Below are 21,622 nucleotides of genomic sequence, written 5' to 3' on the forward strand. Positions count from 1 at the left end.
TTGTCGTAGTAGACATCCGCGAGGGCGTTCTAGACGGTGTAGGCACGAGTGGAGGAGCTGCCCATCACCATTGCCAATAGCCTGGGGAAAATGGCAGTATGGCACCGTACAACCATTGGCATGCAAGGGCGTCGAGGCGCATCCATTGGGTGATCAGTGCCTCAGGTGGAGCTTCGGTGACGTGGTCCTCGAGGGCATATTTGCATAGGACTACCTCGAACAAGCTGCGCCATTGCGAATAGTTACCAGCTCAAAGATAGAGGGTGAGGGGAGGGGAACAACCACCTTGATGCTCAGGACGGTGAGCTGAAAGGGCCGCCTTGGCGGCAAGCTCAGTTTCAGTGAGTGCCATGGGCGCCAGAGGAAGTAGGAAGTGGAGAGACAGGCTCAGGAACGAAGCGAATATGATACCATGAAGGCAAAGATTGGCATGGGTTTATATGGTACAGGGGCCAATCGGATTGGTTGGGATACATGCAAAAAAAAAAACTACCTAAACAGGGAAACAATCTTCTGATTGATAGCTTGCTGATTTCTTGGCCCAACTGCCGTGACGTGATCCTCTGGCCAAATCTGCGATGGTCGCCTGGATGCTCGCCTACTGTGCATGGCTAACGCATACGACTGCAAGATTGCATCACATAATTAACAGGATGCTCTTCCAGGGAAACTTTGCACGCCATCGCTTTATAATCCGATGAGAACTTGACTGGGAGTCGTGCCACAAGGAAGTCCAAAAATTCGATATCACGATCACAGTGTATCAAAGTTTCACAGGATCCACTTAAAACACCATTATACTGTATGTAGCATGAAGTGACAATGCGATTGTTTCAGGACTTAAATACGCATAGCAAATGCTCCGTAGCTCCATCCAGAATCACACAGCGAATTACTGGGCACTGAGGACTTCAATCTCGAACACCAGCACTGAGTTTGGTTGGATTCCCCAGGCTGGAAACCCGCCGGCTCCATAAGCATAATCCGGGGTGCACTGGAGCAAGAACACTCAAATATCAGGTCGCAACAACTACGATAAATAATGTTAAACTAAAGAGTTTCAAATGCGGACAGCTCATCAGGCAAGGGAAATGCATTGCAAAAGGCCAAAAACCTGTGATCTGAGTAAGCTGTTTTAGACACATTACTTCCATCGAGAGACAGAAGTGCCAACATGTATCAGCACTCCAAAGTTGCAATAGTACCAAAATGCCAGATGGATCAGTTAAACAAACACATTCAGACAAATTTAACATATTTGAAGAGCATACCTGGATACGAGCAACTTCACCCACTTGCATGGTCATAACTCCCTCATCCCATCCTACAAAGAACAGAATAGTTAGCATTACATTAGTTGGAATGGTTTGCTTGGCTAATGGATCGTGGCTTTGCTGTGATGTTTTATCATGCGATGAAACTGGACTGGCCATAAAAAATGAGAGTTCAGTAGTTCACTTTTGAAAAACATTGTAATGATTCAAATATGCCTTGGTGGTACAGGTCATTACCAACATAAACCAAGGCTTTACAATAGTTGCTTCATCCAAGAAAACATGATTGACAAGTTACAACCATGGGCAAATAATGTGAATTTGGAGCTTTATTGAAAATATAACATCATGTCAGGAGAAGTAAGCTCATGCTCCAATTTATCAGTAAAGATCGAAAGTACTAGTTTGAAAGTACTAGTTTGACCCATGTAAATAATGGACCTCTAGGGGTGATGACAACAATACTAAACTATGGCAACTTAGGAAGGCATGAAACGATAACAAACAGGTGAAACGGTTATGTTTTCTATTTGAATTGAATACTAGCTCTTTGGCATGATTACCTTTGATCACTGAACCCAGACCAATGTTGAAACTGAATGGTTGCTGCCCAGGGTCCTTAGTGCTGAGAGAAATAACAACAGAATATCAATAGATTAAATTACTACTCTCTCCGGTTATAAATACATGACGTTTTGAATAATATCTGATTAAACTTTTTAAACTTTGACTATCAATAACTTTTGAAATATTTAGGTTCATAACATGGAAAATTTATGTGTGGATTTGTCTTGAAAAATACTTTCATAATATCACAAACTTGTTGGATTTATAAATATATTCTAGTAAAAAATAGTGGTCCAAGTTATGTATCAAAGAACGTGAGATGAACAAAACATCAAGTATTTTTGAACGGAGGGAATAGTATATACAAATATTTGTGGGAAAAAGTTGCATCCCCCAGATTTGACTTAGAAGCAGCAATTTCCTCCAACAAACAAATTATAGTCAATGTTTGTCAAGAAAAGAAAATATACACATGTTTACTGCATTGAAGCTACACTTCGAGCCACGTAAAACAAGAAAAGAGATTCAATTTTTTACCTCCAAAACTTCTTGGATAAATCACGATCCTTCCCTGCAAAAACAAAACAGCAATCAACAAGTTAGCAAACAACTACCGCAGAGCAGATAGTGTACTAGCCGTAACAAAAAGAAAGAAAAACGAACTGTAACAGGGAATAAGGTTCGCTTACAACTCAGAATCAAATCAATCTCGATGCTAAGACAAACGCGCAGATAGCTGACTTCGCATCCTAAACATCTACGCAGAGCAAAAAAATTCACTGCCGCCTATTCAACAAGGTTCCTCTTTTATCCAGCATGAGATGGATCTGGAAGCATCTAACGCTAACCCCTAAAGTGACGCACGGATCCAAGAACAACGAAGTATAAGGCCATCTCCAACGGAGTCTCCAAATTTGAGGATTCCAATGCTACAGTACTTTGCGGTGTACTGTAGCACTGGAAATTTGTCTCCGCCAGAGTCTGTATCCAGTTATACAGTACTGCTATATTGTTAGGGATAGGGGAAGCTGTAATAGTGATAAGGGATGCTGTAATAGTATTTTGAGAATGAAAATTTAAGGTAGCTGTTGGAGATGGTCTAAAGAGGAGGTTTATGGGATGATGAAGGGAAGGGGCGAACCGTAGCCGGTGCAGTGGACGGTGACCTTCTGGGCCTTGACGGGCTTGGGGCCGGTGCCGGCTCTCAGAATCTGCTTCTCGAATCCCATCTGTCTCTTCTCCGACCGTCTCTCCTTTCTCCTCAACTCGACGGCTTTCTTTGGGCGGCGGCGTTTTGTGCTGTGAATTGTGACCGGAGATGGTGGTGCGATATTTATTCCGGGATTTTTTTATCACCTCTTTTTTTTGCGAGGGATTGTTTTATCACCTCGGGATGCAAGGTGCACACGATCGAGTATAGACTTTCTAAAATTACTCTTATATCTTTATATATATGAAGCATTCTCAATAATATTTTTTTCTCTGAATCTTCTCCTTATCCCTGAACTAGATACGTTGGACATAGTTTTTTCTTTTAAATATCTAAATTTGATTATCCAGGTTCTGGAGATGCTCTTTATCCCTGGCGACTCATCATTTAGATATATAAATATCTAGTCATACCAGGTTCTGGAGATGCTCTTTATCCCTGGCGACTCATCATTTCCCCTGCCGCCCGATAGATAAATTGTCAAGGAAACCGCTGATCGGAACAAGTGATTATTTTAATAAAAAATGACATTTGAGGAGCATCGTTTTTCTGATAAAATGATTTTAATGAATATATTGTAAATAACTTATCGAGTATTTTCCTTTAAAAAGGTGTAGCTGGTTATTATAGTCATATTTTGACGTCACAAAGAACTTTTACTTGAAATTCACAAAAAATTTAAGAGGAGATGCTAGAAAATCAGCATACACTGACACATATTCTAGTTTTGTGCGACTTAATAATTAGTTTAACCTGTGTTCCACTTTGTATACGAAATCAAGGGCTTGCGGAACTTAGTTCTCAAAGACGTAGCTCATATAATAAAACATGTCATAATTAGAAGATTTTAGTGAAGTTAATTACTTCCTCAAGTTATTAATATACGTCGTTTTGGAAAAAGTTCTGTCAAACATTTAAAACTTTGCTAACAATAGTTTTCAAAATATTTAGTTTAAAAACCGTGAAATTATATGCTTAGGTTTGTCTTAAAAAATACTATCAAAATATCACAAATTCAATAAATTTTATAAATATATTATAATAAAAATAGTGGTCAAAGCTATAAATTGAAGATCACATCTTATTTAAAACGATATGTATTTATGACTGAAGTAAGTGCTATTAGTGACGAATTATTGGTAGTTTAGTAATACCGGACAAATATAGGAGGAATAAAAATATCATTAAATCGTGCAACTATTTGATTTTATAAGACATTGCAGTTGGTCTGCTTCAAACAACTATCTATTGTTGTCGAGAAATTTAGGTTTATACTACCATGTCAGTTACAGTTTTAAATTTTATCATCACTTTTATAATTATTCGGTTCATACCATTAGTTTTAAAACTCTTAACCTCATATCACTAGTTGGATCAAAACAGTGACAAACGAACAAGTTTCCCAGTCCAATAGCGCCAACTAGTAACATGAACCGAAGAATTTTTACGAACCAATGGTATAAACCTAATAATTCAAGAAGCAATAGCAAAAATCAAAACGGCAATTGAACTAGCGGTGTAACCTAAATTTTTCGTTATTCTTATATACTGAATCATCTCCAATATGCAGTTTGGGCACAAACCACCCAAGAGAGAGAAGACGACGGACAAACCGACCAGAATTATTGTGCCACGCCACGTACCAGAATCCACAGCATCCGCCACCACCGTCCGTCCCCACGAAACCGTCCAAAACCATCGAATCCAGCCCATAAACACCGTCCTCCGTCCCTGATCCCCACGCGGATCTCCCAATTCCGCAGCCAACCTCCCACCGGCGGCCGCCGCCGATGGAATCCTAACACCAGAGACCACCCCCACCCCAGCCCAGCAGATCCACCTCCATGGAGACCGAGCGGACCCGGGAGCTCCTCCTCCTCACGCTCCGCGCGCCGCGCTCCCGCCTTGCCCTCGTGGGTGGCAACCACACCGCCGCCCGCTTCTGCACCCGCTAAGTTCGCCTCCTCCCTCCCCCTCCGCGCCGGCCTCCTCTTCCCCGCCGTTCCAAAGGGTAAAACTAAACGCTCTTGCTCAACCCACGCAAACGATGCCAGGCGACAGCGTCGTGATCCGGCTCCCCGACCCGCGCGCCCTCCGCGTGGTCGCGCGATCCGTGCTCCTCGCCGTCGCGTTGCTCTCCCTGCCCTGGCTCCGCGCCGCCGAGGCGCCCGCCCGCCGCCGCGCCAGGGACGCGTGCGGCACCGCGGCGGCCCAGGCGGAGCTCCTGGTCCGCGACATGCGGCGCGAAGGCCTACTAGCCCCCGGCGCGCGCGCCGTTGTCCTCGGCGCCGATGGCGACTGCGGTGCTCCTGCCCCGAAGGAGGACGAGGTCAATACCATGCGACCCGTCTCGCTGCGGCGGATGCTGATGATAGGGGACTCGTCACTGGACTTCTTGCTGGATTTCGGGTTCTTCGACGAGGAGGGCGATAGGTTCGCCTTCGCCGATCGGGTGCTCAAGTATGGCGGCATCATCGCAGCACCAATTGGCTCATTGAGCGTGTTCAGCTTGCCACAGAACTACCGCATCATCTACATCAGTACGTTTGCTGAGACTGTTGTTGGGATCAAGAAGATTGCCCATGCCGGCGACAACGGCAATGCTAGCACCGGAATGGAGTTGCCATCACCAGGTACCACCGGAATGGAGTTGCAGAATCCAGGACTGCTTTCCGGTCAGCTAGCTGAGTCTGCCAACGGTGAATTCAAGAACATTGGGAGGAAGCTCTTACTGTCTGACATCACTGAATAGATGATCCATCAGGATCAGAGTGGATTCTGCAGCTTTTATGGAATGCGAAGAAGCCGCAGCCTGCTAGATAAGCTGCTCCAGGAGGGTAGGAGCAGCAGCAGCAGAGTTGCCTGCGGAGCATTGAAACGAATCCTGCCTTGGAACTGGGAAGGCTCATGGCATGAGCATTCTTGTCGATAGCAAGTCAGGAGATGATTTGTGCTTGCTAGTATCTGGTTTCTTGTTTCTTAGCGCTCTCGTCAAGTTGTCACTTTGTCAGTCGTGTAAATGGCTTGATCGCGTGCTACCAGTTAGCTTTACTTGCTTGCGTGCACTTGATAATAAATTGCTCAGGGTTCATTTGTGCTAAATGCTGACCCCCAAATTGTAGTAGGAATTGGAACGCGCAATTGCCTTCGGTGTTCTCATTTCTCCGATGTTGAATAAAAATGAAAATTGTTTGCTTAGAATTCAGAACATATAAAATCTGACAGGCCATCAGACAAAGAAGGCAGGATCCTGTGAAGTTTTGTGATGTTCATACATCACCATGTCTCCGACAAATACATGAATGTACAGAACAATGTGCTACATGGCAGATTTATTTCCACAATTCCACAACCAATACGCTTACTTCCTTACAATCTACAGACCATGTATGAACCCTCATCGCTCAGCAGTGCCAACTGACAAAACGATGCATGGTCTTCAAATGCAAAATGTGCAGTGATATGGTACAAATCACAAGTAGCACAATAGCAATCTCAAAAAATTTGAACTGAAGAATGTTGATAGAGGGTAGCTCAAGTTCCCTTGGTTACGACAACAGGGCAGCCCACATGGTTGATGCAGTAGTTGCTCGCACTTCCCAAGAACACCCTGTATAAGGAATCAACTCAGAGTGCGGCTTTGTTTTGATATAGAGAAATCGGGGAAGGACAAAAAAAACAGTGTCAATCAAACAAGCAAGCAAGAAGTTCTAAAGGCTCCATGACCTAGATAAAATTAACACTAGAGTAACTGAGCTACTACGGCATGATTGCACTCCACAAAAATGTAAAGAGGTGTCATAAAGTTTTTACACACAACTGTCTGTCAAACTTGAATCAATATTTAAATAACGCAATGCAGCTCAATGGTTGCACTAACAGTGCTAACTGCAACACGGTGAATCTGATCGGTATTCATACTGGCATCCTAGTATATAGTTATGCAACTGTTTTGCTTTCTTTGAAGTTTTTATTTCCATGAAAAAGTTGTGACGATTTCAGATGTGCGAACCTCTGAAAACTAGAATAGATTATGGATACTCTCATGTTAGAATGACAGATAGCATAGGTAACCACCAGAAATTGTTTTTTTTTTCTTTCCAGTTTCAAGCCTGAGATTGATACACAGAAGGATGCTAAGCACAATTGTTGCCTCGTTGATCATGAGAAACAGATCTTCAAATAATTTACCTAAGTCTTATGTTTTAACGTCAAACTAGTGATGATGACTTGATAAACATACCGAAACATGTCTGCAACTGAACTTGGAAAAACAGTTGCAATTGCCATCCACTGATGAGAAAAACAGTTTCAAAAACCAAGTTCCTTGCAGTTCACATTTTGCGCATTTAAGACTTGTGTCATTAGCAAGAGCTCTTGTACAGGATGCTTGATCAAACTAACTGGGAAAAAACAGTACCAAATTTAAAACATTGCCGGTAACTTGGCTCCCCAAAACTTACCAGTGAATTGTCTGCAAGCAGCAAATTCATGCAAATCACCATTTTGCGTTGCAATGGAATTTACGTTTGGATTTTAGCTCTGTTCTGTCTATATATCACAAGTATTTAGATGCCCACATACATTTTCGTCAGCAGATCATCTCGTCGTCTATTATTTACTATTTAATATTGTTGCTTAAAGGTGAGAGATATCATCTATTTACCCAAGTTAATGTTTGGTTTCTGAGGTACCAATATGTGTTAAGATCCCTAATGGATTAAAATAGTAGTTCCACATCCCAGCAAAAGACACAGGTTCTGATATATATGTAGCACACATCCTGTTCCCAGTTAGGCAGCACACAATCGAAATCAGTAGCAATTTTAGCTAAGCAAAGCACGAGACAGGATCTCTGTTCCTACCTCTTGAGCGGCCCAATTGCACGGCACCCCATGACGAGCAGATCGGCCTTGCGGTTGGCCGTCACCTCGCAGATCTTCTCCTTGGGGTCCCCCACCACCACCTCCGTCTTCACCTCCACCTTCAAGAAACCAACCCGATCACAGAACAGGAACACTCGGAATCACTAGCAGAAATGTGTTACTGCCTTCCTCTTACATTCTTATCGGAGCAAATCTTGAGCGCGTGCTCCAGGATCGCCTGCGTGATCCGCCGCTGATGCGCCTCGATGGCCTGCGTGAACGCCGGCACCTCCACCTCGCCTGATCAATCAACGCGATCTGTTAACGTACATACTTAGGCGATATATTTGTATTATTTGGAAGGATATATTTTGCTATTTCTTGTTGCTATTCTTAGCGATATTTACTCCCTTGTAATCAGGGATTGATCCCTCTGTAAATGGTTATATACACATAAATGATTGGATATACTCATTGTTTTTCAGCAGCAAAAACTGTTGTTTTTCAGCAGAAATAGCTAGTGTCCTGCAGCATAAATTGCTACTTTTGTTTAGCAGAAAATGCAGTAAAAAACAGCACGAATTTCCATTGATTAACATGGATAGATGATACAAACATATCTAATCAAAGTACAGGAGCACGACAGAACACTTGCATATACCATGGGCATTCTGCATCAAAAGCTACATCCTTTTTAGCTAGGTTCTTCTTCAGTTCAGTTGCTTTTCGGTACTTCTCCCCGTTATTCTTCTGTTCCTATTCAGTTCAGTTGCATACACTATCTTACATGACTTCATTGAGCAATTGACAGCTAAGCAAGTCAGTTCTATATTCTCCGTTTCATGTATGGGAATAATCGATTCTGCCCGCTGCTGCCCCCCTGCCGCTAGAGCGCCCTGTCACCGCTCCACCACCGTCCAAAGGCCCCGCCAGAACGAATGTGTAGACAGTATTCCCGGAGTATATAATCTCATATACATATCTCATAACATAGTAAGTATCTCATGTGATAAATGATATGTATATGAAATATGTGAGTATATAAGATTATCCAAGTAGTATGTATACTTTTTTAAGTGATTTGCACATATTTTTTTATATATTACATTTTATATACAAATATAAAGGTATTATCAAAATCTATTAAAATTGATGGATTTTTTTTCAATTTTTTCATATAGTTCACATTGGAATATCTTAAAATGAGTATATAAGTATACTCATAATGATAAATGAGTATATCTAATTTATTTATGTGGTATATCATATATATATATATATAAATCCTCTCTCTCATTTTCTGGTTTCACGATCCACCCACCCAAGAACCTGTCAAGCCCAGCTGCAGGACGAGATGGACAAGAGCTACAACAACGCACGAGTATGTTCCGCGAGAGGGGATTGATTTGCTTACTGGGGCCGCCGAAGGGGATGGGTGCCGGGTTGAGGCCGGCGGCGATGCCGGGCGGCGGCTGGACGTGGAGCACGACGAGGGCGCCGTCGGGGCGGAGGCGGAGGTTGTCGAGCGCCCAGCGCAGCGCGTTCATGCTCTCCTCGCTGCCGTCCACCGCCACCACCACGCTTGCCAGGTTGCCGGTCGCCATGAGGAATTCTTATTTTCTCGGGCTCGCTCGCTCGCTTCCCAACCTCGCCGCCTCCTCGCTCGATGAGGGGTCACGAAACGCGATGGCTTGGATCACAACCGTCTCCTTCATATATTTTTTTTATCGGATGTCTCCGAAGAGACGTGTGCTGCCTCCTTCCTTCACTTCCCTGCTTGGTCGCTTAGCTGTCCAATTGACTGAACTCTCGGCTAATAATTGTTCAAGTTGGGCAATGATCCAAGTGGCGCGCACCCTGTGACTGCTTTTTTTTTTTCACGTTTTCTAGAGTTCAGTCGCCTGACAGTGTGAACGTGCCGGTGAGTTAGGGATGGTGTTAGGCCGACTCCAGCGAACCCCGTATCCGGGCCGGGAGCGGAATCCACGTCGGATACGGGCCGTTTGGCGTGCGGCTACCGTCTCCAGCAGAGCCCTTTTCGGGTTGAACAGCGATGCGGGGAGAAGCAAAGCGTCGGCAAAACTGCGGACGAATGCGGCGGCTGCATCACTGTGGGCGAGGGCAGTTGTGCGGCGCGCGGCACTCCCGCGGTGGGAAGGAAGCGGAGCTGGAGGGGGAGCGCAGAGGGGAGGCGGACGGCGTCGGCGGGCGACGCAGGCGAGAAGAAGCAGGCGGCGCGGGCGAAGAGGACGCGTCCCCGGGTCCGGAAGACTGGGCGGCGGCGGATCTGGCGAGCCAGATCCCTGGATCTCCCCCTTCGGTGTGCTCCGCGATGGTCGCAGTTGGTCCCTGGTACGTCCTCGTCGCTACTTGTTGCCGGAAGGCGGGGTGGGGAGGGTGTCGGTTGCGGTAGAGGTGCATAGGCGGTGGGCAGGAGTTCGGAGGCGGTGGGCGGAAGGGGTGGAGAGGGTGGGGTGTGGGGAGGTCGAAGTACGTCGCATCCGACCACGGCGGGGAGTCCGATTGATGGGGGTTGTTCGGAGAATTTGCTCCTATGGTACATTGGAGTGGGTGTACAATTGCATCTGTGGTCATGCCTTTTGAGTCGGATGAAGGCGACGGTGGTCGTCGCCGGCGTGAGGTCGTAGGGCCTTGTTGTGAAGATCGTGCAGGGGGATGTAATTGCTGCAGCGTAGGGGACGGTGGGGCGAAGGGCTGCTGCTCGTGCATAGATGCACGGGAGAAGGCAGTGGGATGATTTTGAGATGAAGGAGACAGTAAGCTAGTATGTTGAACGAATTGTGTGCAATCCATACCGATTTTGTATGTTCATTGCCATGGTTGTGAGCTTCCTGTACATGCATTGATGAATGGAAAAGATGAACACAATTAGGGTGAAGGTGTAGTTGTAATTTCGACTGACCATGGCACTTCCATGGGATATGTTTGTTTGTGCTTCATCTGTTTTAGGAGGTGAATTTTCATACTCAATGTTTAGGGTGAAGGTGTAGTGGTACTGCTTTGTAATACATGAACTCAATTCAGGTTAACCCTTTGTGCTATGTCCTACTGATCATGGCTCTGCAATGGGATATGGTCATTTGTCCTGCACCTGTTTTAGGAGGTTAGGGCAATGTTCACTTGTGTAGTTAGGGCAATGTTAGTTTCAGCGCTGGACTTGGTGTAGGTAACTGATGAACCGAAATAGGGTGTGGTACTGCAATCCTTAATGGAGTAGATGAAACTTTATAAATTGGTAGGAATGAATTGTAATGGAACTGAACTAGAATTAGGAAGTGTTGAACTGTATAGAACTTTGGGCACTCTTTAGATACCCTGTCATTTCATTGCAGTAGGAATGGAATGATGAACCACAATTAGGAACCAAAACAAGTGGTAGTTGCCAACACATGAAGTACATACATTGGTAGGCATTGAGGTAGGCCCTGTTAGGTTAATCCTGTGGTTAGGTGAGATGGTTCCATAGTATGGGTTTGGGTGGAATGTCTTTTGGAATATTGGATAGTATGCGTGTTGATGATTGGCCTCATTATAGATGGACGCTCCAGAGCTGTCGGCCCTTCTGTCAACGCTCCAGGACAATGTCCAGGAGGCTGCACAAGCGTTGAAGAAGGTTGCCGTCAACAATTTGACAACCGACAGCTGCCCTGCGGCCATGGATATGAATCGGGCCCTACTTGAGGTAGAGAGCATAGCTCAGGACTTGGAACAACTTGTGTTTTAGGTCGAAGATGCTTTGATCAGAGCTAGAGAAGGCGACCACTCAGGCCCCGAAGACAACATTAGCGTACCCGGCTTTGATGAAGCATCGGTTGGACCGGGTAGTGCAGAAGACGATGTACTGTCCGACGAGTGGAGCTCGGAGACCGTGTTATGTGCTGAGTCCGTCGAAGAGTACTCCATTGAGTCAGACCGATCATGGAGGCTATAGGATGCTATGCTGCCTAGAGGCTACTATAGGCCGATTAACGTAGAACTGTGTGCTGTAAACTTATTTGAATCTTGTTTCAAACATGTTATGTACCCTCTCTAATATGGAATGCTACATGCTGCTATTGTTCTATACATGTATGGTGCATGCGCTTATACCAAAGTCTGCAGGGATTCTATGGAGTACGCAGATTTTCTGAGAGGGGACGACGATGCTATTCCATGGGATGATGTAGTACCACTGACCCAAGAAGGATTGAGTGGCTCACAGGCCCCAGAGCCCGTGGTGCAGAATGACGATGCACAAACAGATATACCTGCTGGTGGAGGCCGTGGGCAGAGCTACACGATGAAGGAAGACCTCCTACTTGTTTCTGCCTGGCTCAACGTTAGCATGGATCCGGTGGTGGGTTCGAACCAAAGTTTGGACGCGTTTTGGCAGCGGATCGAGACTTACTTCCACGAGCACAAAGACTTCCCGTCCATGCGCAACAAGAAGTCGTTGCAAGGGAGGTGGGCATTCATTAATGGGATGGTACAAAAGTTTTGCGGCCACTACGCGCGTGCAATGCATAGTAGATGCAGCGGTACCACGGAGGGGGAGACGGTACGATGTTGTATGCCACCGTCACATTTCTCTTGTAAATGATGTTGCACTCGTCCTGTACTATAATGCTGCCTTGTTGTGCAGGTTGTTGAGGCTTGCAAAATGTTCCAGGCAGTTGAACATAAAGAGTTCACGTTGCTTCCTTGTTGGCGTGAATTGCGGCACCATCCGAAGTGGCAGTCAGAGGCTTACAGGAAGAAGCAAAAGACTTCCAGCGCAGCAGGAGATGGCAGCCCTTCATTGACTCAGAACATGCCACCATCACAGCCTGCGGGAATTGCACAAGAAACAGGTAGCGAAGGCACGGTCCGAGCTAAGAGGCCTGTTGGCCGGAGCCGGTCGAAGGAAATAGGGCGTGGTTCGACGGCTTCCAACTCGGCGTCGGCACCAATGAAGGAAGTATTCGACAGGCAATTTAGTATGAAGGAAAAGTTCGAGAAGGAAAGGGCCGAGAGGTTCGCGGAGATGATGTATGTAGAGCGGCAGCGCCTTCGCCTCGAGGAGGAGCGAATGCAACTAGAGAAGGTAAAGGAGGAAATGAGGATAATGAACATGGATTTATCGCAAATGGACGATGACCAAAAAGAGTATTACAAAAGTCTTCGTTAGAGTATCATTGCTGCTAGGCGCGCCTCATCGGGTTCTACTTTTTGAAATTTGAAGTTCTGATTTAAAGAATGTTTTTTGGTTCGGACTAATTTCCAGTTTGTATGCAGTTTGTTATGTAATCATGTGTTCTGAACTTGGATGTCAGTTTGTGTTCTGAAATTTGAGGTTCCAAACTAAAATTGCAGCTGTATGTCAGTTTGTGTTCTGAACTTTGAGGTTGCAAACTAAAATTGCAGGTGTATGTACATTTGTGTTCTGTAATTTGAGGTTCCAAACTTTGCAGGCACCTGTATGTCAGTTTCTGATCTGAAATTGATGAATTATGAAGATGAGTTTTGCAATGGCAGCGCGTGTGCTGATATTTCAGATTCAAAATTGATAATCGGTTGTCCACCTGTATGTCAGCTGAATTTTTGAAGCTACATGGTCTTGGTGTAGTCTGAAATTTTGAGGATGTGCTGAATTTTTTTGCCTTCTGTTCTCAAGGCTGATGTTGAGTTCTGCAATTGCAGCTTGGTGCCTGAAATTTCAGAAAGTGGTCTCAAGTGGTCAGCGACTTGGTGTTATAAAATTTTAGGTTCTGGTGTCAATTTTCAGATTGTGACCTCCAAATTTCAGGTTGTTTTTCGAATTCAGAATTTGCAGGATGAGTACCATACGAAACATAGTTCATTGACAATCAGGAACTACCACATTACAACAAAGATAGTTCGACACACTATCAGTATGAAGCACAGTACAATGCACTAACCGTGCAGCTCCATATCGATTGCACAAGGCAGCGAATGCAGAAACATAGTTTGGTCCAATTAGTACCATGCCGCTACACGTCGCCTCCGTGTAACTGCCAAAGGTGTTCGACAAGGTCTTCCCGGAGATTAACATGTGCCTGCTTGCATCGAATTGCATTGTACCGTTGGCTCAAGATCATCAATGGTGGCGTCACGTCGTGAGAAGCCTGCACGTCTTCACCTGCTCCCTCGTACACGTAGTCCACATCGTCGTCTTCGCGCTCGTCTTCAATAATCATGTTGTGCATGATTATGCATGCGGTCATGATGGCGGACAAGGTTTCCTCGTCCCACAATCGTGTTGCCCCGCGAACAATAGGAAACCGCGACTGGAGTACTCCAAAGGCGCGCTCCACATCCTTGCGGGCCGCCGCTTGTTGCACGACAAAGTGTTGCCGCTTGCGGTCGACAGGAGCCGGAATGGGCTTCACAAACGTGGCCCATTCCGGGTAAATTCCGTCAGCAAGGTAGTAACCCATTGTGTAGTCCTGACCATTGATTGTGTAATTAACCTTCGGTGCCTGTCCGGCGGCTAAGTCGTCGAGGAGATGTGATCGGTGGAGGACATTGATGTCGTTTAGCGAACCAGGCATGCCGAAAAATGCATGCCAGATCCACAGGTCCTGCGACGCGACCGCCTCAAGAATGATAGTTGGAGCGTTAACATGCCCCGTGTAAGACCCCGCCCACACCGTTGGGCAGTTCTTCCACCTCCAATGCATACAATCAACGCTTCCTAACATACCGGGGAAGCCTCTGCGCGAGTTGATGGCGAGCAACCTCGCAGTGTCCTCCTCATTAGGAGAACGAAGGTACTCATCGTCGAATGCCTGCACAACAGCATTGACGAAACATCGCATACTCTCAATGATGGTGCTCTCACCAAGACGAAGGCACTCATCGAGAGAATCAGCCGGCGCATCGTATGCTAGCATACGAAATGCCGCAGTCACTTTTTGCAATGCTGACAGCCCGAGCTCTCCAGCTGCGTTTCTCCGCTGCACGAACCAGGAGTCCTTCTCTTCAACAGCTGCAACTATCTTCATAAACAGGTCGTGTTTCATCCGGAACCTGCAACAACGCACATGTTTATGAACAACACACCCTTTTTAAACACTTTAACAGTTGAGAATGTAACAATACCTGCGTCGGAATATGTAGTCGGGGTACACGGGAGGATCGGCAAAGTAGTCGTTGAACAACCTCATATGGCCCTCGTGCCGATAGCGGTTGATACGCTTTCGACCTGGGACTGAGCCCCCCCATGGTCGCCTCTCTGATTCCTCCAGGTCGGCTTGCCAAGCTCTCATACCCTCCATGAACAAATCATCTTCTTCATCAGACGAGTCGTTGGACGGGAAACACAACTCCCTCAAGTATTCCTTCCAAGCTTGCCGAGGATCCATTTAGCTACCTTGCATTTGCAACCATCCTCCTGCCTCCTTCTTATAGTGCCTCGAACAATCTTCTAGGGGAAGCAAGCACCCTCCCTTCCACGAGAAGCCACTACTCCAAAACCTTCCCCTGCAAGCCACGTTGTCTTCCGCAACAAGCCCGTCAAAATATCATACCTAATTTCACGAATTATAAAACCTAATGAATGTCTGCACAAATTTTCGACGTACCATTCATTTGCGTAACATGACCCCGAAAATTAAAAAAAAGAATCCTGCACCGGCGGTTATGGCGGTTACCAACAAAACATTAAAAAACATGAAAGAGAAAATAGAGATCCAGATATAAGGGTTCTGCTGGAGATGAATGGAATGGGGGAGGCTGTAATAGTGATAGTGGATGCTGTAATAGTATTTTTGAGGATGAAAATTTAGAGTACCTACTGGAGTTGGCCTTAGGATTTCAGGTTTTGAGTGGCGACCGAACCAGTGACGGTGCGACGAAGGCGACAATAGTGGCACCGTGAACGGTAGGTGAGTGGTGGATAGGGTTAGCGGCAGGAGCGATGAAAACTAAACAGTTAATGCGATGGTGGTCGGTGGGCGCAGATCTGGTAACATGAGAGACAGATAGTGCAGGAGCGAGGAAGCGCAAGATGCTATTGCGGAGAGAGATAGAGACAGAGATGTGGGCGTCTGGAGGTTAAAGACGTCATCAAATAGTCCATAGTTGTAGTCTAAAAAAAGAAAAAAAACGTCTGAAATATAGCATTAACTTTCTTCTTCTGAAAACTATTGGCGAAGTTGTAGAAACCTTAAGAAATAGCATTGCAAAACGGATTCATTGCCCAAAAAAAATGGAGTACTGCTATTAGCATTGCAGGCTGCAAGCCCAAGTGAATCAAGTGATACTGCGAGGGGTGGACAATAGATGGACGAAACAAGGAATGCGCTTTGAGGCTTTGACTCTGATCAGAAAGAAGTTCACGGCAGTCTTTGCTCACTACTGCAGTCTGCAATCGCTCGGAAGCCTTTGTCAGAACTCAGAACAGTGTGCGCGCATAAGCCTATACCAGTGCTCTCGCTCTCTGTCATATGGTTGGGGCCGGGGGCTGCGTTGTCGCCTGCGAGTTAACTTAGCAGCAGCAGTATATGAGATCGGCGGACTAGCGGAAAAGATACACTAGCATCGTATGGTAGCCCTGTCGTTGTAGCGTTTGACAATTCCACGCCGCAGTCTATCAAAGCAGTCATTTTGTTTTTGTCCATGAGCCAATCAGTGAAAATGTCACAAATATTGGAAATAGAGCAAAATTGTTAAAAAAATATATACCTAAAACATTTCAAACTTTGCACAGCTCTAGGTGACAATATGTCCTACAATCTCGCAAACTTTCAAGTTCAAATTTGTCACGTAGCAATATTGCCCCTGAAATTTGTCTTTTTTTTATATCTTTCAAACGTGATGAGTTTGAACTTTAGTTATTCTTGCACGGTTATAGGACATATTTGAAAGAACAATGATATTGTTTAGACGAGAGGTGAATAGATGTTTTTATAAAAATTGATCCCTTTTTACCATTGATTTAAACTTACAGAGAAAAATAAACTAATGAATTTTACACAAGTAAAATTTCTAAATATGTTAGGTTAAACTAGTGTATGATCACTTAAAATAAGTGTAAAAATTACAGTCCTATGGTGACAAAGGTTATTCAAAACTAGCAAAAATATGCAAAAAAAAAACTCTAGTTGAAAATCTTGAAAATACTATTTACCAAAGGTTTTGGGTTTAATCTGAAAGCTCCGGGTTCAGATCTGATTATACAGAATCCAGACCTTACAGATTAAATTCGGAACTTTAGGGTTCAGCAAAGAATGAACTCGAAACTGAAATTAAAGGGCGTTTAAGAAATTCTATCTCAAACTAAATTAAGTCGTATGTTCCAAATGATGATTACAAGTAGATTCACGAGAACCTACAATCAATTTCACACAAGTAAGTAGATTGAATAATATGCATAAATGTTAAGCAAGAACTCAATAACAGAGATATAAGAGAGGAGACACAAGATTTGTTTTCCGAACTTCGAACACCTCCTATAGAGATTACTACATCTCCATTGAGGGGTTTGATCATACTTGAGTCGGGTCTCTCTGAACACTTTTACTCTCCAAGCTTGGTCACACTTGAGCTTAGATTTTCACTATTGATTTCTTCTCTTCCGGAGGTGAAATCGAAACCTTCATAAACTTCCTACGGCACACCACAACCTTGGATGCTCACTAGCAACGCCTAACCGCCTAGAAAATTAAATCCCCAAGAGTAACAAAGGCTTCGTGAACTTCTTACCGATGAACTTGAGTGCTCAAGATGAGAGTTTAGCTCAATTGCACTCAATCTTCCAATCTCCCAGTCCAACTCACTTTTCTTCTCAAATCTCACACTAAAATGGAGTGCAGAGAAATTCTTTTGACTCTAGAATATTTTTGTTCGTGCCCAAACAGCAGCAAACAAGAGATGAGGGTGATAGGATACTTATACACTTTCCCAAAAACTAGCCATTACAGGTTTTTCTGGGCTAACCTAGATACTCCGGGTTCGACATAGAACCTCCGGGTAAAATATTTAAACCTTAATCGAGCACCCCTGCTCGGAGTAAAGTCCGGAGACTCCCGCAACCCGAAGTACCATATCAATTCGAAACATCCTGATAAAACACTTAGGCCCTAACAGACCGTCCCGATTGGAGCTAAACCCGGAGACTCCGGCCAACCCGGACTATCCGGGTCAACTCGGAACATCTGAGTTTAACACAGCTGCCCCTCTGAAAACGGCGATAACTTTTGAGCATGAAGTCTAATTTTGACGGTTTTAGACTCTACGAAAAGCTTATTCAGAGGGCTACACATCTCAACTAAATTCATGATCCCAAACACATTTGATCAAACTAAGAACATTTAGAAATCCAATTCGGACACTTTCACATTTTCTGCACCGAATTCTAAAGCGAACTCTCACTTTTGGTTGATTAGAAACTCTTGAGCACTGAGACACAACAAATAGCTCTGAGTTGCATCACTCTTAATAGTGCGATATACCTATACTCAAATTCCAATGTAAAACTCGTTTGAACCAATTTAAGCATTTGAATACCTTCAAGTACCGCTTCTTTCTTTCAAACCTTGAGGGTTACCAACTTCTGTATTGTATTCACTTCATCTCTTTTTTATTCTTAATGTGATTAATGCGAACCACTCATAGCTTCACATGGCCTCGCACAGTATTTGCGTAAACTCTTCACTCGCTCTTCACCATCGCTTTGGTTCTTCGACGCCAAATCATTTGCTTACCCTTCACCACCGGATGGTACATCACAGCAGAGTCTTGCTTTCTCTTCACCGTATTGCCATAGAAAATTATTTTGTATCTGACATCTTCAGTAAATTCACTTTATCATATATAGAGTTAAATATTGTTCTTCACTCTTTGAATATTGGATTTCAAATCAAGTTATGTCTTCTTATGTGTTCTAATCTCAACTCACTCTTAAGCACAAAGCACACGGATTAGCCCATAAAACTCTATTGACAATGTCACACATTTAATTACTTAATCTCCATAAGTAACTTAGCATTCACGCTTATTGCCAATCATATATGAGCTTTTTTTCTTCTTCTTATGAGCATCACTAAGAGCTCATTCATCTTGATGCATATGTCTTCTCCATGCATCACCTATGGAACAACTTACTAACAAACTCAACAACATTGTTAGTCTACATATATTGTCATTTATTACCAAAATCACATATAAGGGCTAGATGCTCTTTCAATATTGTCACCTAGAGTTGTGCAAAGTTTCAATTTTCTTGAAAACTTCTAGACATGTTTTTCAACATATTTACACGATTTCCAATATTCGTAGCATTTGCACTTGATAATGCACCCGGAGCTCTTGATGTTGGTCACCAAACACTCATATGTTGAGGCCTAGTAAACCTTGCAGCTCTCATAAACCCTCCGCTCACCTTCATATGTCGTATCATCCGCGTTGATGCTACTCTTCGACAATTGTCTTTTGATGTGACATCCAGTTCCAAGGGCGACAACATTAGTTCATCTTCACGTCCATCGTCCTTCTCCACCTGCTTTATCATTAACTATACGATCTTTTTTAAGTAAACTTCAGATCTATCGTGTCAATACTATATACAGAAGCATATGACATATTCCCTAATAGGATGAAAGAATCTTGAGCGACCTGGTAAAAAGAGAACACTAAAATATCAGCACACACATGTATAATAACCCCCATATCAATCCACCAATTAGTAGACTGACTTGCTAAAATAACAGTAGGTAAATTACCATACTATGTAGTTTCATCTCTAGTGTCACCAATAGTCACATTGACAACCTTTGGGATCTATCATTGATTATCCCTTCTTACTTTGCGGTTTGTACATTTCTTGCCTAATATCCAAGCTCACCACACACAAAGCAATGTTTATCATCTGTGTTCACCTTATTCTTCTTGAAGTTGGTGGTTTGTTTGGCCTTCATGTTTTTTTCCTTTAACTTGCTATGAGAGAATTGTTATACCATATTGGTGCTAGACTGTTCCCCGCCCCCTCCTGCATGCACATCCTTAGTCCGAGTTTTCTCCGTAACATCAAGAGACACAATTGAACTCTTAGTAGATATTTTTTTTTGTCTTTTATGTTTTAGAGCAATGGCAAAGTTCCTCAACGAAGTAGTAATTTTGGCAATGATGTCTCTAGCCACAAACCTATCTAGTAATGACATTTAAGGAGTTTGGATTTCTTTATAATGTATTGTATCTCATGAGCCTACTTAACCATAGAATAGTTATAAGTTATCTTGTAGTTATGATACTACTCTGTAGCATATAGTTCAATGTCTGCGTATGATGCAGCGAATTTAGTATTCAGTGCATCTCACATCTTATTTGTATCTTTTATGTGCATATACGCATCACAAAGACGGTTAGCAAAAATATTAAGAATGCATGCTATAAAGAGTGTGTTGGTATTCTCGAACGTCTTTTCTTGTTCAAGAGTAAGGGTTCCTTTAGGTTTGCGAGATGTAAACCCAGGTAGACATTCATAGCAGTAAGTCACAAAGTGGCTTTCACCTGTCATCTCTTAAAAGTGCACACAGGTAAATTTTCTCGGCCTCAGTGCATCGATAAAACCATTCATCGTTAAACAAAAGTGACTAAAATAAGGTTTTTGAATTGTTGGATATAAAATACTTTTAGGTTTAATTTAATCCTTAGATAGATCACTAACACAAACTGATAAACTAGGATAATCATATAGAGGAATTATATTCTAGACATGTATATTATAGGATACACACACACATATATCTAATATACTTGATGACAAAAACAACTTACTACTAAGCATGATAGACACGAGGGAATAAGAGACTTGATCACAATGAATGTACCGATTGACAGCAAGAGATGTAGATGCACTCATGATGACGATGTAGCAGACAATAATGAAGAGGATGTAGATGACACATATCATGAGCAGTCACGCTAAGCGCTTATAAAAAACCTTATCCATCATCTCTTGGTGCAAGATCTCAAGAACCTTGGACTCCAGAGACTTGCTGTCCCAATCATCGGTGCACACCAACGCGGCGGGATGAAGTAGTCTACCTGTGATGGCGCAACAAAAAAGAGGCAAAAATCCTAACTCGCGTGTGTATATCTTTTGTGGTGACAACCAGTAGATATATATAGAGAAAACCGTGTGGTTGAGATGTGCCATGATCAAACTCTTAACTAACATGATTTTCGTACCTCATAATCGTGTTGACTATTTTTTTCACGTAGCAAAAGAATAAAAACTGCAAAAAGAGACATATCTTCGCAAGCTACTGAATCTGATTTCACGAATCATTCACGTAGATGTTGTGTGCCCTTCATCTCAACCCCGACAAGATGAGCACACACATGTTTTTCTAGTTCTCGTATCCACATGAGCTATTATGATGAATGACATAACTCCTTCTAAATTAGTGTCTTTCTAACTCCACTAGCAAAGTGAGACTAAAATTACACTTCACTTCACTTATTAGCCCCTTAAGATCTATTAAAAAATATTATTAAATATAATAGAACAAGCTCATATAGTGTAACAGATTCACGGTTGGCATGGCCTTTCAACCTCACTGCCACCAAATCTCCGCTCCATTTCACTAGCCTATTGCGCACCGTCAACGATAATCCAATGTTAGAGTTGCGGACGACACTCAAGAGCACAAAACAATGGTGGAACAAGGGGAGCTGGCAGGAGCCATAGCCCCACTATGATA

At 43.7% G+C, this 21,622-nt stretch overlaps 5 protein-coding genes across 5 annotated transcripts; 2 read left to right on the forward strand and 3 right to left on the reverse strand.

The window, feature by feature from the left end:
• Window positions 1–718: 718 nt before the first annotated feature.
• LOC133919850 (peptidyl-prolyl cis-trans isomerase FKBP12-like) lies at window positions 719–3,208 on the reverse strand. The gene is made up of 5 exons (XM_062364391.1): window positions 2,983–3,208; window positions 2,379–2,412; window positions 1,838–1,899; window positions 1,272–1,324; window positions 719–994 (listed from the first exon to the last, which is right to left on the reverse strand). The coding sequence occupies exons 1-5, from the start codon at window positions 3,068–3,070 to the stop codon at window positions 893–895; spliced, it is 339 nt and encodes a 112-aa protein (XP_062220375.1). The 5' UTR covers window positions 3,071–3,208; the 3' UTR covers window positions 719–892.
• A 1,425-nt stretch (window positions 3,209–4,633) lies between these two features.
• On the forward strand, window positions 4,634–6,153 carry LOC133919851 (uncharacterized). Its single transcript, XM_062364392.1, has one exon. The coding sequence runs from the start codon at window positions 5,099–5,101 to the stop codon at window positions 5,801–5,803; it is 705 nt and encodes a 234-aa protein (XP_062220376.1). The 5' UTR covers window positions 4,634–5,098; the 3' UTR covers window positions 5,804–6,153.
• A 203-nt stretch (window positions 6,154–6,356) lies between these two features.
• Window positions 6,357–9,700, reverse strand: LOC133919852 (universal stress protein PHOS34-like). The gene is made up of 4 exons (XM_062364393.1): window positions 9,331–9,700; window positions 8,113–8,216; window positions 7,917–8,035; window positions 6,357–6,661 (listed from the first exon to the last, which is right to left on the reverse strand). The coding sequence occupies exons 1-4, from the start codon at window positions 9,518–9,520 to the stop codon at window positions 6,586–6,588; spliced, it is 489 nt and encodes a 162-aa protein (XP_062220377.1). The 5' UTR covers window positions 9,521–9,700; the 3' UTR covers window positions 6,357–6,585.
• A 308-nt stretch (window positions 9,701–10,008) lies between these two features.
• On the forward strand, window positions 10,009–13,083 carry LOC133918103 (glutathione S-transferase T3-like). Its single transcript, XM_062361852.1, has 3 exons — window positions 10,009–10,268; window positions 12,039–12,474; window positions 12,559–13,083. The coding sequence occupies exons 1-3, from the start codon at window positions 10,009–10,011 to the stop codon at window positions 13,081–13,083; spliced, it is 1,221 nt and encodes a 406-aa protein (XP_062217836.1).
• Window positions 13,084–13,906: 823 nt separating this feature from the next.
• On the reverse strand, window positions 13,907–15,653 carry LOC133918104 (uncharacterized). Its single transcript, XM_062361853.1, has 2 exons — window positions 15,018–15,653; window positions 13,907–14,945 (listed from the first exon to the last, which is right to left on the reverse strand). The coding sequence occupies exons 1-2, from the start codon at window positions 15,278–15,280 to the stop codon at window positions 13,907–13,909; spliced, it is 1,302 nt and encodes a 433-aa protein (XP_062217837.1). The 5' UTR covers window positions 15,281–15,653.
• Between the last annotated feature and the right edge of the window lie 5,969 nt (window positions 15,654–21,622).

This window comes from Phragmites australis, chromosome 5 (assembly GCF_958298935.1).
Source record: "Phragmites australis chromosome 5, lpPhrAust1.1, whole genome shotgun sequence".
In the NCBI taxonomy this organism is placed as follows: domain Eukaryota; kingdom Viridiplantae; phylum Streptophyta; class Magnoliopsida; order Poales; family Poaceae; genus Phragmites; species Phragmites australis.

Excerpts from the sequence above, each read along its gene's own strand:
- LOC133918104 (XM_062361853.1), bottom strand. The coding sequence starts at position 15,280 with ATGGATCCTCGGCAAGCTTGGAAGGAATACTTGAGGGAGTTGTGTTTC. Across the intron at positions 14,946-15,017 it reads GACTACATATTCCGACGCAG|GTTCCGGATGAAACACGACC; the intron begins GTATTGTTACAT and ends GCGTTGTTGCAG.
- LOC133919850 (XM_062364391.1), bottom strand. The coding sequence starts at position 3,070 with ATGGGATTCGAGAAGCAGATTCTGAGAGCCGGCACCGGCCCCAAGCCC. Across the intron at positions 1,900-2,378 it reads TTATCCAAGAAGTTTTGGAG|CACTAAGGACCCTGGGCAGC; the intron begins GTAAAAAATTGA and ends TATTTCTCTCAG. Across the intron at positions 995-1,271 it reads GTGAAGTTGCTCGTATCCAG|TGCACCCCGGATTATGCTTA; the intron begins GTATGCTCTTCA and ends TTCTTGCTCCAG.
- LOC133919852 (XM_062364393.1), bottom strand. The coding sequence starts at position 9,520 with ATGGCGACCGGCAACCTGGCAAGCGTGGTGGTGGCGGTGGACGGCAGC. Across the intron at positions 8,217-9,330 it reads CATCCCCTTCGGCGGCCCCA|GCGAGGTGGAGGTGCCGGCG; the intron begins GTAAGCAAATCA and ends TTGATTGATCAG. Across the intron at positions 6,662-7,916 it reads GCAATTGGGCCGCTCAAGAG|GGTGTTCTTGGGAAGTGCGA; the intron begins GTAGGAACAGAG and ends TTCCTTATACAG.
- LOC133919851 (XM_062364392.1), top strand. The coding sequence starts at position 5,099 with ATGCCAGGCGACAGCGTCGTGATCCGGCTCCCCGACCCGCGCGCCCTC.
- LOC133918103 (XM_062361852.1), top strand. The coding sequence starts at position 10,009 with ATGCGGCGGCTGCATCACTGTGGGCGAGGGCAGTTGTGCGGCGCGCGG. Across the intron at positions 10,269-12,038 it reads ATGGTCGCAGTTGGTCCCTG|GGATTCTATGGAGTACGCAG; the intron begins GTACGTCCTCGT and ends CAAAGTCTGCAG. Across the intron at positions 12,475-12,558 it reads GTACCACGGAGGGGGAGACG|GTTGTTGAGGCTTGCAAAAT; the intron begins GTACGATGTTGT and ends CTTGTTGTGCAG.